Consider the following 15,563-nt stretch of genomic DNA (forward strand, 5'->3'; position numbering starts at 1 on the left):
CTGTTCCCAGCTCTTGAGACTGACTTAAACTTGGCCAATTATAACAGATTCCTCGGAAGAAGACGCCTTAGACTAAGTGCAGAGGTCAGGCTTTGAGGACTGAGGTTCCAAACAAGCACTAGTGCCTGCCACCCCCAGACTGGAACCACACCCCAACTAGCATGCACTCTTGTCTCTCTGGCAACTGATTCCAAAGGGTGAGGCTTCTCAGCACGAGCAAGAAAAATCCCCCGGCGGATTTTACAAAGGGCCGCTAGCCGCCTCGAAATGAGAAGTCGGGCAACGACTGCCCTGAGTATAAGCTTCCCTGAGGCATTGTGGCTGCTGGCGACAGCATGTGACTCTGTGGACACACCAAAAGCACTGGGTTAAACATTTCACAGGGAGGGAAACTGACAAACATGATCTCTCTCGATCTCTCTCTCTCTCTCTCTCTCTCTCTCTCTAAAGAAAGTCATTAAATAATTGCAAGACATAGAATAAATCCGGCAGGGCCTTCGCGGGATTGTGTTCCAGGCAAGGTGGCTCTTGTTTGGCTGACATCTATTTGTCCCTTGAAGAAAGTATTTTCTTCTCTCTCTCCCTGGCCTTTGGCTCTCCCCTCCCCCTCCTTACTCTCTGAGACCTTTCTAACCTCTGCCCGGTTGGTGCTTGTACTAGGTAAAAGATCTACCACCACCCAGCTACAGCCCCACTTCCACTCTTCCTTCCTAGCTTTTGAGTGTTTGGGTTTTGTTTTGTTTTGTTTTTTTATTTTATTTTTTTGCTTGTGGTTTTCTTTTTGAGACAGGGACTCACTGTATAGTGTACTGTATAGCCTGTCTTGGAACTTGCTATATACCTCTCTGCCCGGCCGTGAACTTGCTGTGTAGCTCTGGCTGACCTGGACACAGAGACCCACCTGCCTCTACCTCTCACGTTCTGAGGCTAAAGGCATGAGCAACCACACCTCACCATTCTTTTACAAGTTGAATACATGCCTCAGAACAATACTGAGCCACCCACCATCCAGGTGACCTTTCTCTAACACGCGACAGTGGAATTGTCTGTGTCACCTCTGTTAATTCCCACTGACATGGCCTTGGCAGAGAAGAAAAACATGAGAAAAGTATCTTAATGAGCTAGATAATAGATCATCACCAAACATAGTTTTTAGAATGACCATCTCACCAGGCACAGTGGCACTAGTCTTTAATCCCAGCACTGTCTCCACAAGGAGACAGAGGCAGGCAGATCTCTGAATTTGAGGACAGCCTAGTCTACAGAATGAGATCCAGGCCAGTTAGGGCTACACAGAGAAACCCTGTCTCAAAAACAAACAAACAAACAAATCAAAAGTTTTCTTTCTTATTAATGTGCCTAATTTAATATGGCAACATCAGTTTTAAAACCACATAGCCAGTAATTTGCTGCAAAGACAATAGGACACTGGAAACAATGTGTTCTCTGAGAGAATACACTCATTCCTGCTAGGAACAAGCTGAATGTATGAATGTATCCTTCCAGGAATTTCCTCTTGCCCAGGTCAGCCAGAATGGCAGAGGTCAGAAGCTGCGGTTCCGAGCCATAGAAAAAGTAAACACACTCTGCTCTCTTCCCTGAAAACCTTGAAATACCACAAAGCTTTCAAGCCGCCACAGAGTCTCTGCCAAGCCTCTCAGAACCAGGAGTTTCTGGCCTCTCCCCTTTGTGACTGTTCAGCGATCTGAGAGAGCCGAAGAGCTGTATTATCAGGACATGCTACCTAGAACCAGAGCTCACCTAGAGTCACTGAACATCAGGAGGACTTAGCCATGGCTTCCATTCAACCACCATATGCCCAGGAATCGCACCAACAAAGTTACTGTGGTGACCAAAGTCACATTCATCACTTAGCTGAGTCCTGTGGTGGCAAGCCCCCGACACAGCCCAGCTCAGACCTCCAAGGAGGCATAGAAGCCCTGGAACTTAGTGGCTGTTTGTGCTTAGTTACAGAACATGTAGCTGGCACACTGTCTCCAGAGAGTGCCAGCCTCTTTGTTCATTGTAAAAAGAGCCAGCAAGATGGCTCAGCGACTAAGGGTGCCTGCCTCTCAAGTACAGGGACCTCAGTTCAATCCCCATTGTTGTGTTTTATAAACCGTGAGGGAGGGCCCTAGTGGGCCCTGCCAAGGTGTCCCCCTGAATAGTCAAACCATGCCACAGGCCTAATATAAAAGGGAGTTTATTTGGGAGGAAGGAAAGGGGCTCAGAGAATGGGGTAGAGACAGAGAAAGGAGGGGGACAGAGGACAAAAAGGGAAAGGAGAGAAAGAGGAAAAGAGGCTGACTAGGGACACATGGGAAGTCGGGAGAATAGGTGAAGAGAGGGAGGGAGAGGGGAGAGGAGGGGAATAGCCAGGAGGGAGAGAGAGGAGAAGCCACCGCAGTCCTTTTATAGTGAGCCAGGCTCATACCTGGCTGCTGCTAGGTAACTGCTGGGTGGAACCTAGAGGAAATGCTAACACCCAGGTCCTGCAGTGAAAGAACAGAGCTCCTGAAAGTTGTTCTCTAACACCACACACACTGTGGCAAACAGGCCCATTCCTTCTCTCTCTCTCTCTCTCTCTCTCTCTCTCTCTCTCTCTCCCTCACACACACACACACACACACACATACACACACTCATACCAAATACACACACAGCATATAATCACACGCAAACACACATACTCGTGAAAACACAGAACATTTTAAATGTTTAAATACATAAAACTAGAAAAACAGTGCAATAAATTACCAGGTGTAACACTATCCCATCTAATAATACATCTTAGTTGGAGTTTCTATTGCTGGGATACAAACAACACGGGAAGGAAAAGGGTTATTATTATTGTACAACTCTCAGGTCACACTCTGCAACTGAGAGAAGTCAGGGCAGGAACCTGGAGCAGAAGCCATGGAAGAATGCTGCTTACTGGCTTGTTCTTCATGGCTTGCTCAGCTTGCTTTCTTATAATATCCAGGACTGCCTGTTCAGGAATGGACCCACCCACAGTGTGCTGGCCTCACCCACTAATTAGGAAAATGCATGACAAATCTGCCTATATGCTAATCTTATGGAGGCATCCCCCACCCCCACCCCCATCCCCAACCCCGTTGAGGCTCCCTCTTCTCAAATGACTCTAACTTGTATCAAGTAGACAGAAGGCTGGCTAACTCATACTACTAGTATAAAATTCTCTAATATTGACTAACAGTACTCAGTCTGTGTCCAAGCTCAAGGCTCTCCACCATGATCCCACCCTCCACCCATCCACTGGAGCACCTTCACCAAGTAGCCTTCACTGCAGCCCCCTTTGGTACCTGCACAGAAAGTGCCATCATTGGGGATGAACGTCTCGTTGTTGTTTGTGGCCCGGTAGCCCTCGTGGCAAATGCAGTAGAAACCTCCGGGTGTGTTGTGGCAGGATGTGTGGTTCCCACAGATCACAGTGGCTCCAAACTGGCACTCATCTTTGTCTGCAGACAGATGCATGGGAACAACTCACACAATGGCTTTCCATCCACACAATGGGCTCTTACCCAGGGTCATCCCTCACTACTGTGTGATAACAGTTTACTGATCTAATGGCTTCTCCAGCCTCTTTTCCTTCCACTATGCTTTCCAGGCTAGAAGGAACTGGCTCGTAATTATATACCTGCTGTATAAGAAACCACAGGAGAAGCACAACTTTCCACTCTCAGAATCTATCTTACTTGATGACGGGCAATAGGTTATTTTTGAATTTCTTTCACATTTAAGAAAAAAAAAAAAATCAGGGTTGGAGCCATAAGTCTGTGGGAAGCTGGTGTGCCTGGTATCCACAAGGCTCTGTGTTCAGTCCCATGAGAGTAATAACACTTTTAAAATAAGATATTGGTGGGTCAGCTGGGTGACTCATAGAAGAAAGGTGCTTGTCTGAGGTTTGGTAACGTCAGTTCTATCCCTAGCATTTAAATGGGGAGGGCAAGAACCACCTCCCAAAAGTTTTCCTCTGATCTCCAAGACCTCCAAGTGTGACACCCTGACTCACATGTACACACACACAGATAGAATGTAGTAAAAATAAAACTTAAAAATGTAGAGACCGGGGCGGTATCTCGCTGGGTAAGATGATTCCCAATCCCCACAACCTACATAAATCCAGACATGGTGGCATGTGTCTGCAATCCAGTGCTCCTATGGAAAGATGGGAGACGGAGACAGAAGGGTCCCCAAAAGCTCAGCGGCCACCATGCCTGGAGTACACAGTTGCAAACAACGAAGGACACCACCTTAATTAAGCAAGGTGGAAGGTGAGGACCCATCACATCACAAGAGGTTGTGCTCTGATCACCACATGCACACACCCACATGAATACACACCAGGACATGTATGCACGTGCACAAGCACACATCATACATGCACACACATTAATTTGGTGTAATTTTATAAGCCAGGGGAAATGAGCCTAGAATAATCTCATTTTCCAATTCAGCCATTTTGTTGGTCTTTTCTGTATTGGAGAATTAACGTTTCTATGATGTGCTACAGAGCTTCATGTCGGTAAGTGAAGGTGCCTTTGAGAGGCCAGAGGCAGCTGATCCCTGCAACTAAAATCACAAATGGTTAGAGCTATCAGATAAAGCTTCTGGGGACCAAACTCAGGTCCTCTGCAAGGGCAGCACGTGCTATTAGCCGCTCAACCACCTTTCCTGACCCTAAGATAAATTTTATATCCAATTATTTAACTGGAAAATTAGAACTGTCAGCCCCCAGGAAACACAACGGAATTAGCAGTGAAGCCTCAGAGCAGGGCTCATCCAGAGGCGGGAGATGCTCACATTGTTGGTGACCTGCGTGAACAACCGCTGTCACGTGTTCCAGGGTAGGGCTGCTAGAACAGGGAAGGCTGAAGTCTGCCTTTTGTGGTGATACATGCATCTAATGCCTGCGCGCCTTTAATGCCAGCACTCAGGAGGCAGAGGCAAGCAGATCTTCACGACATCAAGGACAGCCTGGTCTATATAGTGAGTTTCAGGTCAGCCAGGGCTATACAGAGAAACCCTACCTTAAAAACAAAAAACAAAAAATAAATAAGCCCCCCAAAACCTAACAACAACCATCATCACAATCGCCCCACCAAACACATAAGAAGCATACTTGGTGTCCTTTGGAGACATTTAATGTCTCCCTGAAGGTTTCATTTGGGATATTTAGGTTTGGATAAAGTTCTAGAATTAAGTCATTTGGCATAATGCCATATTAAGGTACCTTTGGCATATGTGTAACCTCACTAGTAACCTGCTTCATGCACACAGCAGTCCAAGTACCAGAATAAGCAGTGACCAGTGGGAACAGTTACACAAACGCCCTCTACTCTCCTAAGGGATGCAGCATCCAGGACAGGAGGAATTCCTTAGAGCGGTGGCCCTCAATCTTCCTAATGCTGCAACCGTTTAACACAGCTCATCATGTTGTGGTGACCCCCAACTCTAAAATTATTGTCATTGCTACTTCATAGCTGTAATTTTCTATCGTTAAGAATCATAATGTAAATAGCTATGTTTTTCAATGGTCTTAGGTGACCCCTGTGAAAGGGTCAGTCAATTGCCAAAGGGGTCACAACCCACAGGCTGAGAACCATTGCCTTAGAGGACCACCTGTCCAGCTCCTCAATTCCAGCTTTAGTTGCTAGCAAGGGATCAAGCCCTGTTGGAGACAGAGTAGGAGAGGCTCTGACTGCCGGGCAGCTACACTTCTAATAAGAACAGCCCTCTAGAGTAGGGCTGGTCAAAGCAAGTCCAGCATGCAGAATGGACGACGGTGGTTCACAGGGACAGCTTTTATTTGTGCAATGGAATGTGGCTCGCCCAAGCTCTTTGAATGTGGGATTGAATTGTTATTTTTCTTTAAGTACTAAAAACGAGAAAATATACACGAGGACAAAGGGCTAGGGGGAGGGCTCAGCAGGTAAAAGCATTTGCTGCACACAGGCACGAGCAGCTAAGTTCAACGCCCCAGCAGCCACATAAAACCCCAGACATGGCTGGGCCCTGTGGTGCACACCTTTAATCCTCGCACCCAGGAGGCAGAGACAGGCCAAACCTGCTCTACATGCATAGGACTGCTAGGTTTATCTAGAAAAACCCTTTCTCAAGGAAAAAAGAAAAAAGAAAAAAAAAAAAAAAAAAAAAAAAGAAAGAAGGAAGGGGAAGGGAGGGAGGGAGGGAGGGAGGGAGGGAGGGAGGGAAGAAAGAAAAACACAAAGAAAAGAAAAAAGAGAGCAGAGCCAGGCATGGCCATGGAGAACCACTGTGGCTTCTTGGCTGACAGCTTGTCTCCGGATTCGATGAGAGACCCTGTGTCCAGGTGACAGTGAGAAAGAGCATCCAACATCTTCCTCTGGCCTCTACACATGTCCCTCCACCCGACCCACATGTGTATATAAGACACATGCAACACACATATACTCACACATGAAAATCAACACAAAAGCATGGTAACAAGGTAGATACAGACACTGTCTATTCACAGCTACAGGGCAAAACTTTTCCAGCACATAGCAAGGAGGAATTGGAGAAGCCACTGTTACTTTTATTCCAGTTAAGTTGTTGTGACGTTCTCTCTGAATTGTCCTTGGATGTCAGAGTTATCTGATTGTTCCCGCACAGATATCATGAGGCGAAATAAATAAATAATCTTAGCTGCATCTAGTCTAAACAACCTTCAAGTTATCTTAAAGTATTCCTTGAAGTCATCCCAAAGAAATTAAGAAATGTAATATTTGCTTTTGTTGTTAAGTTAAACTCAGGACATAAAACAGATTTCCAGTCTGCATAGGTCAAGGAGTTTCCAGAGAGTTCGGGTCAACGACATCTAATATGAGAGGGCCTTCCTTAGAAACACCAGAAAAAAAAGGATGTATCTAAACAATAAAACCGAGATTTTGTTGTAATTGGCAAAAACCCACTAAGAAAAACATGTGAACAAAATAACAATGTTTGCCCTACATGGACACTGACTCTAAAACTGGAAAACCTTTGGTTTTTATTCGTATTTTCAGCTTAGCCCACCCAGTGATACTTACCAACGCACCGTGTCCTCCCGTTGCCCCAAAACCCATAGTTGCAGATGCAGATCCTCTTCCCTTCCTTTTGCTGGCATGTGGCATGTTCATGGCACGTGGCACAGACATCGACATCTGAGTCAGAGATCACACGTTTCAGAAACAGAAAGTTTAAAGGCGAGAAGTGTTTAGTCAACGTGCATGCATCACAGAGAACCAAAACTTCAATTCCAAAATAAACCAGGTCAGGTTCAAATCTCATCCATTCATCCATACGACTTTCATTAATGACTCGCTGGCCACAAAGTATAATGCAAATCCCTCTGCCAGTCAATACTCTCCAGGGTTTTTCTCCTCACCAGCTCCTCCAGCTTCGTATTCGCAAACTTTAGCTGCATGGTGCCATCCAGGCAAAGGGACAACCACACTTTCCTAATAGCCGCTATCATCCTCCTCGCCATGGTCACCTGGAATGCATTCGTTCGCTTCTCTACCAGCCTGGTACCCACTCTCATTTTCAAGCATTAGCCAGAATGTTTCATTCTCTCTGAACTCCCTACTCCCAAGGAAAGGTGGGTGCATCGTCTAATCTCCCACAAAGCATCTACGCTCCCGTAACAATCACGTTAACCTATGTTTAATCCCACTTTGAGACGACAAACAAACCAGGCAAGGATGAGGACTATGACATTTGTCCACTATGTTTTTATAGCACAATATAGATGCTCAACATATTTTTTATGGACTGGAAAAAGAGGTCTAAAATGGGGGCTGGAGAGCTGGCTCAGGGGTTAATAGCACTGACTGCCTTTCCATGGGACCCAGGTTCGATTCCTACCACTTACATGGTGTTCACAACCACCTGTAACTCCAGTCTTGGGGGATCCAGGGCCCTCTTGTGTTCTCCTGGCCTCCATGAGCACTATATACACTGGGTGCACAGACATACATCCAGGCAAAACACCCATATAAAATAAATGCAAAATGTGACTTGCTACAGCCCTAAAAGCAAATGCGGGAGAGAGGAACACATCTGCCTACTCCTCTCCTTCCCTTTATGGAAAAAGTGTGTTTAAGATGTCACGGAAATAAGCACGGAGTCCCGACAGGATGGCCAGACCCCATTACTTAGATAAACAACAGAAACAATTGAGACTAAATACCTAAATTTACAAAAATGGTGATATGAAACTTAAGACCAAACAAGAATTTCTACTCAAGGCTATGTAGAATATTGAGTTTCATGCCCATGTCTCTGTAATTTCAGGAGTAGCCTCATAAAGAGAATGTTCCAGCATAGAATTTCATCCTAGCCTTGACCTCATCTGCAGCCAGATAATACAGCCTCACCTTCAGGCTGCTCCAGGCACGAGACCAACAGAAACCAGGAGACTCCTAAATACTCTTAATTGTGTTTCCTGCTTCTGTTTTTCATTTTACTAACAAAAGACAACACATTCGAGGCCAGCCTGGGCTACATGAGATCATATAAAACAAATACCAAAAATAAAATCAAAGATAACAGAAACAAATGCCTATCACTAATGATTACCAATACCAGATTACCATGGGATATCTATAAATATCTCATGACACAAAAAATGCAAAAAAACACTAAATAAAAATTTTAGAGGTGTATTATCTGACCATCATGTAATAATGGAATAAAACTTAAAGCGAAACCTAGGTGTAGTTTCCTCAAAATAAATCCTCTTATGTAACACTCCCCCAAAGCATTCTTAGACAAAGATACCGAATGGCCAGTTGATGATAGGTATAAAACTTGATTGCAGAAATTTTGAGTTTGTTATGTTTTTGTATGTTTTAAAAAGTAATTTTTAAAAAAACAATCAGGCAACCACAGAAGAGACCTGGACTTTCAATGAAAGAAATTTGGAAGCAAGAAAGAAGCTAGACTTTTAAGAATTCAAAAATATTATTTTTTAAAAGTGTAAGAATGATTTCTGGGTAAACACTGAGGGTTTCAAATACTTCCAATCCCCTTATACCTCAAAAAATAAAATAAAAGGAAGAATTGGAAAGATATAAATCTTTTTGTATTTGTGTGTGCGTATGTACTCCAATATGTAAACGTTAGAGGACAACCTCAGTATTATTCCTCGGGTCTTGTCTGCATGTTTTGTTTTGTTTTTGACACAGTCATCTCTCAGTGCCCTGAATCTCAACAAGTAGGCTCGGCTGGCTGGCCAGTGAGGGGGCCCCAGGCATCCTCTCTCTCCAGCTCCTAGAAGTATAAATCTTAAAATAGATGATGACAACAGACAAAGGCCGTTCGCAATATTTCAAATGGAAAAGAGGCCAATACATAGCAATTGCTTTGCAGAGAGAAAGAAACAAAGAGTCCCTGGGTAGCTGGAGAGACAAGCGTAGAAACGGGTATGTGACGCACAAGGACCCACTTGCGCAGGCACAATTCTTGTTTTGCCTTTCTGATGCTGCTTGGGATGGAAACCAGGCCTCCTGAAAGCTAACCACATGCTACACCACTGAGCCCTACCTCCAGACTCGGAGTGAACATTTCTATGAAGAGTAGTGGCCTAAATCACCTCATGGATGCTGATGTATGTTGCAGTCTGCTTAAAAAAGAAAAGTCAGAAAGACTCCAGATCAGAGAGGTAACAGGCAACCTGCAGAGCAGAAGAAAGTATCCAAATACATTCAATCTTTTTAATAGATTAACACTCTAACAAACAGCATTGGAAAGCAAGGTGGGCCCCTTTGGCAGTTTCTGAAATGTATTTGGCAGTATTATAAGACCAGCTTGCTTCAGACCTTGCTATATTGATACTATGTTACCCATAGAAGGTGAAAGGAAATGCAAAGAGAGAAAAACCAAAGGCTGGAGAACTGGATCTGCAGTGAAAGACACTTTCTGCTCTCTGGGAGGACCAGAGTTTGGTTCCCAGCACCCATATCAGGCAACTCAGTTGGCAGAATACTTGCCTAGCATATATGAAGCCCTGTGCTTGATCTTCAGGTACTTCAGGAGTGCCCAGCACTCGGGGGGGGGGGGGCGGGAGGATCTGGAGTTTGAGGATATTGAGTTCAAAACCTGTCTGTGCTCCAGGAAACCATACATTAAAAGAGAAGGAGGAAGCGAATCAGGGAGGAAAAGAATAAGAGGAGGAAGAGGCTGTGAGAAATATAAATGCTGGGCTGGTGAGATGGCTCAGTGGGTAAGAGCACCCGACTACTCTTCCGAAGGTCCTGAGTTCAAATCCCAGCAACCACATGGTGGCTCATAACCATCCATAACAAGATATGATGCCCTCTTCCGGAGTGTCTGAAGACAGCTACAGTATACTTACATATAATAAATAAATAAATCTTTAAAAAAAAAAAAAAGAAAAGAAATATAAATACTGAGTGTATTCTAAAGCATTATTAAATTAAGAGATAGATCACGCAAATATGTCCCTATCCATATATCTTATTATTTCTAGAACAGCTGTGGTTATGAACTGGGGTGTAGAGTTCACTAGCCATTTGCTAGCTGGGTTAGCCTTGATAATCTCTATACATCTACTCCCCATAAGTCTGTAAAATGAAGATGATATCAAACCCATTTCCTGGTTTCTGTGATGATTACAGAGTAAATGAGTTAGTATGTGGAAAGCAATCAGAATCCATCCATTCGACATTGGAACAATCTCTCAACTTCTATTTACAGGAACCAGCCCAATGGTTAGCCGGTGGACAAACAATTATACTAACGGATGGAGCAGTGGATGACTGCTTGATGTAGAAATCCAAACCAAGACCTTTGTGTGGGCAGATGTCTGCCTAGCCATGGACTGGTAGACTGTGCAAACAATAATATCTAAATTATGTATACAAATCTCTATGCATTTATTTCCTGGCTTCACCATATCCTCCCTCTCTTCTGACCACAACCTGACTGGGAAGCTGAAACTCATCTTCAGTGCCTTCTCCGCCCTCTTGGTTTTTTCCTGCCCTCCTGTCCACATCATCCAAAAAGTCCATACCCTGGCCCCAGGAACCCACTCCTGCTCTTTAATACACCAGCTGTCTTAGTTTGGATGTCTGTTGCTATGATAACATATCACGGCCAAAATCAACTGGGAAAAGCTTTATTATATCATCATCCAGGGAAGCCAGGACAGTAACAGAAGGCAGGACTGAGGTGGGAGCCATGGAGGAATGCTGCTTACTAGCTTGCTCCCTCTATTTTCTCATGCCATCCAGGACAACCTGTCCAGGCACAGCACCGCCCACAATGGGCGGGGCCCTTTCACATCAGTCACTACTCAAGAAAATGTCCAACGGACTTGCCCTACAGGCCAGGCTTAGGGAAGCATTTTCTCAAGATTCCCTCTTCCCAGATTTGTCTAGATTTGTGTCAAGTTGACAAAAGCCAACAGCACAGCAGCTCCTGTAACTCACCTGAGAGAGCCTGCCCGGAAGACAGAGAGACCTGTTCACATCAAGGATGCAAAGGAGTTTGTTGAAGCCCCTCGAACCTAATTCCAGCCATGCCAGGACAACCAGGCAAACCTGACAAACTCACTGCACGACTTCCTTGAGATTCCCTTCCCCATACTTATGGAGATGTGGATATATAGTAAATAACCAAGTGGGGTACCCAGTAGAGTCCAAAACTCAGAGAGAGAAAAATATCTAAAAGCAAGTCTTGAATACTACACCAAACTGCACTGTTTATAAGAAACTACATCAAACTCCAGAGATAGAACCCAGAAACTCAAGAAATACCATATTCTCTCCTTTCTCTCATCCATGACAGAAAAACAAGAGAGAAGGGGAGGGAGGGAAGGAGGATGGAAGGAAGGAAGGAAGGAAGGAAGGAAGGAAGGAAGGAAGGAAGGAAGGAAGGAAGGAAGGAAGTCTCTCCTTTAGTCCAGTGCACTACCATGATCGTCATCCTAGCGGAAGCCCCCACTTTCCATGTATCCAAGAGAGAAGGCCCCTTCTCCCAAGTCAAGTGGTCTTACAGGCAATCTGAAACCTACACCCATAGCTAACTCTGGCCACTCAGAACCTGGTGCCTTTCCTCGTGTAAAGTGTCTCCAGGAGTCTTGGCTACTTTTGGCTATCCCTCATTCACTTTCTTGTCTGACTAAGATCAATCCACAGTGACCCCCACACCTGTCCTCCAGACCAAAACTAAATCCACACTAAGTATACCCAGTGTCCCAATCCCAATTCTAAGTCTAAAGCTAAGCAGCCATTAATTTGGGGCTCACACCGAAGGTCACACCCGTCGGTCACCTACTTCAGCCATTCTCTTCTTCTCTCACACTGCCTGCCTCACACCCAACACCCTCTTCAGCAGGCTGTGAACTTTTGAATTTTTTTTTTTTTATTCTTTGAGGTGCTAGGGATGGAACCTAGGGACTCCCAAATGGTGGGCAAGCACACAACCGCACTGAGGTACACCCCAGACCTGCACACTGTTTTGGAAATTCAACAGACAGCTTGTTATCTAGAGTGGTAGTTGCCCGGAAGCTCATCTTAGATTTGACCAGAAGAAAAAGGAAGAGCACAGGGTCAAGTTGACTGGTGTGTGTGTGTGTGTGTGTGTGTGTGTGTGTGTAAGGCACAGCGGAAGTCCTGCATTAAATCTCCTCTCACTCCTGGTCCTGAGCAACCTTCCATCCTTCCATCACTCTAAAACTACTCTCCCCATCTCTCCTTCCTCATGTCCACCAGGCTGGCTGCTCTCACTCATGAAGGCAGTGGGAACCACACCGAGAGGGAAACACAACAGAGGCTCTTCACACAGTGGGCTTCCCCCCCCCCCCCCGCTCTACCCCTCCTTTCTCCACCATGATCCCCTGGATCTGTCCTTCTCCTGCCCTTCCTGAACCTAGTCAGGCCTGAGCCAACAAGTCCCAAGGCACTCCCAGCCTCAGAGGAAAGCCACAGAAAGCTTGAGAACCGGACTGACTGGTTTGGCCTTTCCACACCCATTACCAACCTCATGAATCCCTGGCCAGGTGCCCCACCCACCCACCAACACCCTCCTGCTCCTCAGTTTAAACCCCCCACTTCCCTCAAGCCCAGGCTTCAGCTCACTTCTCCCAAACATCTTCCAGCCATTAAGTGCAACTCAGCACAGGCTAGTGACACAGGGTCACAGGGGTGACAGAGAGGACAATGTAGCACACACCTGCAATCTGCACTTGGCAGGAGAATTAGGAGTAAGAATCCAACTGAAGCTACACTGAAAAATTCTGTCTCAAGAAAAAAGTACACACACACACCACACACATACATACATATACACACATACCACATGCATACATACAACACATACACACATAAACACAACATATACATACATATATACATACCACATGCATACACATATACACAACACAAACACACACGTACCACATGTATACACACACACATACACCTCACATGCATACACAGACACATAACACATACATATACACACATACACAAATCACACACACACACAGAAACACAAACAGACACAAACATACACACAACCAGATGAACTCGAGAAAGGCAAGTGAGCCCCTACACAATCACAGAAGACACCTGGTAATGGCCACCAGCTTCCCAGGCTGGGTATCCCTAAAGCCCTCCCTGGCATGTACCATCAAGGCTCTCCCACCCCTGAAACCGGCTTTGGAGTCACCCCACCCCAAACTCAGGTGATGATAGCTTACTCCTTTGCTTATTCCTATTTGGGTGGTCCCTGTTTATTCCTGTGTCACATTTGTAATAACAAAGTCACAACACGCACAAGTGGGCAATGGAGAAGTAACATGGCATCAAAGAGAAGTGGACGGTGCCCAGTGGACTCCACTAAGTGAGAACTGCCATCCTGGTTCTGAAATCTGACCAGCACTCGTGGGGTAGATGATGGAGGAGAAGGAGGAGGAGGAGGAGGAGGAGGAGGAGGAAGAGGAGGAGGAGGAAGAGGAGAAGGAGGAAGAGGAGGAGGAGGAAGAGGAGGAGGAGGAAGAGGAGAAGGAGGAAGAGGAGGAGGAGGAGGAAGAAGAGGAGGAGGAGGAGGAGGAGGAAGAGGAGAAGGAGGAAGAGGAGGAGGAGGAGGAGGAGGAGGAGGAGGAGACTGCAGTTTCCTGGTCTTCCTTCCTGGGATTAACTTCTCCCACCTGAGACCCAGCTTTACAAGGACCCAATGAAGTATCATGCCCATTCTTGTATTTCTACCTCTCCCTGCTGAATAATGCCTGCTGGTCTAACGTGTGAGCAGACGGGACTTACTCCTCCCCAAATCCTTCTCTGACCTGAGCAGCCCCACTGAAGAGCACCCTGCTTTTCCTTCTAACTTGTCAGAGCAATCCTGTGTCCTCAGCCAAAGTCACCAAGCCCACTGGCTTTTTCTCAGCATGCTGTGAGCTCTAACTCTGGTTTCCTCAGTGCCACACTAGTCCAGGAATGTTAGCCTTCTAGCTGTTACATCTTCCTCTCTCTGCTCCATGAACCCATCCTTGAACTGAACATGGTACAACATGCCTGTAATTCTCAGCACCTAAGGCTGGGGCTGGAGGATTGTTTCATTCCCCACATTTCCTACCTTTGAGAAAGCAGGGTTTTTTTTGTAGAACTGGATTCTCTCTAAGTTTGTAGGAAACTGTCTACCTAAGGAGAGGCACTCAACAAGGCAGCCCTAACTTCATTTCCCCCAAAACATCTCACACTTTCCAGGTGGCCAGGAGGTGTGGCTCAGTGGTAAAGTGTATGCTTAGATGCAAGATCCTGCGTTCAATCCACAGCATCAAAAACATCTAAGAAAGAAAGTGTAGACAGAGTGACTGCTGGTCATATTCAGCCATCTTAGACCAATAATTCAATGGACCACACTTGACGCTTTGCTAGGCTAGAGTTTTTACACAGACCCTAAAACCGTCTTCAATTATCTATAGGTTTTTATTCACACTGTTACGGGAGACTGTGCTTGCTAGTTTTATGTCTACTTGACAAGTTAGAGTCATTTTGGAAAAGGGGACCTCAAGTGAGAAAATGTTCCCACTAGATTGGCATGTGGAAGCTTGTGGTGCTTTTTCTTGATTGAAGATCGGTGTCAGAGGATCCAGCTCACTGAACGGTGCTACCCCTGGGCTGGTAGTCTTGGGTGTTGCAAGAAAGCAGGCTGAGCAAGCCATGGAGATTGAGTCAGTAAGCAGCACTCCTCCATTGCTTCTGCTTCAAGTCCTGCCTCCATGGTCCTGCCTTGAGTGTTTGCCTTGACTTCTTTCTCTGAAGGACTGCTTTCCTCCCCAAATTGTTTCTGGCTGTGCTGTTTTATTACACTAGAAACCCTAAGACGGAGACCCAACGGGGAAGGAAGAAAGTCTATTGGAGTACCAGATGTCGGAGGTAGAAGGGAGCCATTCTAGAAAGCTGAGACATCAAATACCCAAAGTAACGGTAAAATTCACTAGGCAGTCCGGCGCCTGTCCCGCCCAAGGAGGGGTGTTCGCCTGGCGGCAGTCCCCAGGCTGACCCGGCACCGGC

The 15,563-nt window shown here is 45.7% G+C and overlaps 1 protein-coding gene across 1 annotated transcript in view; it reads right to left on the reverse strand.

The window, feature by feature from the left end:
- Positions 1-15,563, reverse strand: part of Susd1 (sushi domain containing 1) — a 120,780-nt gene that overhangs the window by 103,020 nt on the left and 2,197 nt on the right. The window contains exons 2-3 of the mRNA XM_021200675.2: positions 7,071-7,184; positions 3,324-3,479 (exon numbers count right to left, since the gene is read on the reverse strand). Of these exons, the coding sequence (XP_021056334.1) occupies positions 3,324-3,479; positions 7,071-7,184 (270 nt within the window). The remainder of the gene's footprint in view (positions 1-3,323; positions 3,480-7,070; positions 7,185-15,563) is intronic.

The sequence above is a fragment of the Mus pahari genome, chromosome 6 (assembly GCF_900095145.1).
Source record: "Mus pahari chromosome 6, PAHARI_EIJ_v1.1, whole genome shotgun sequence".
Taxonomy (NCBI): domain Eukaryota; kingdom Metazoa; phylum Chordata; class Mammalia; order Rodentia; family Muridae; genus Mus; species Mus pahari.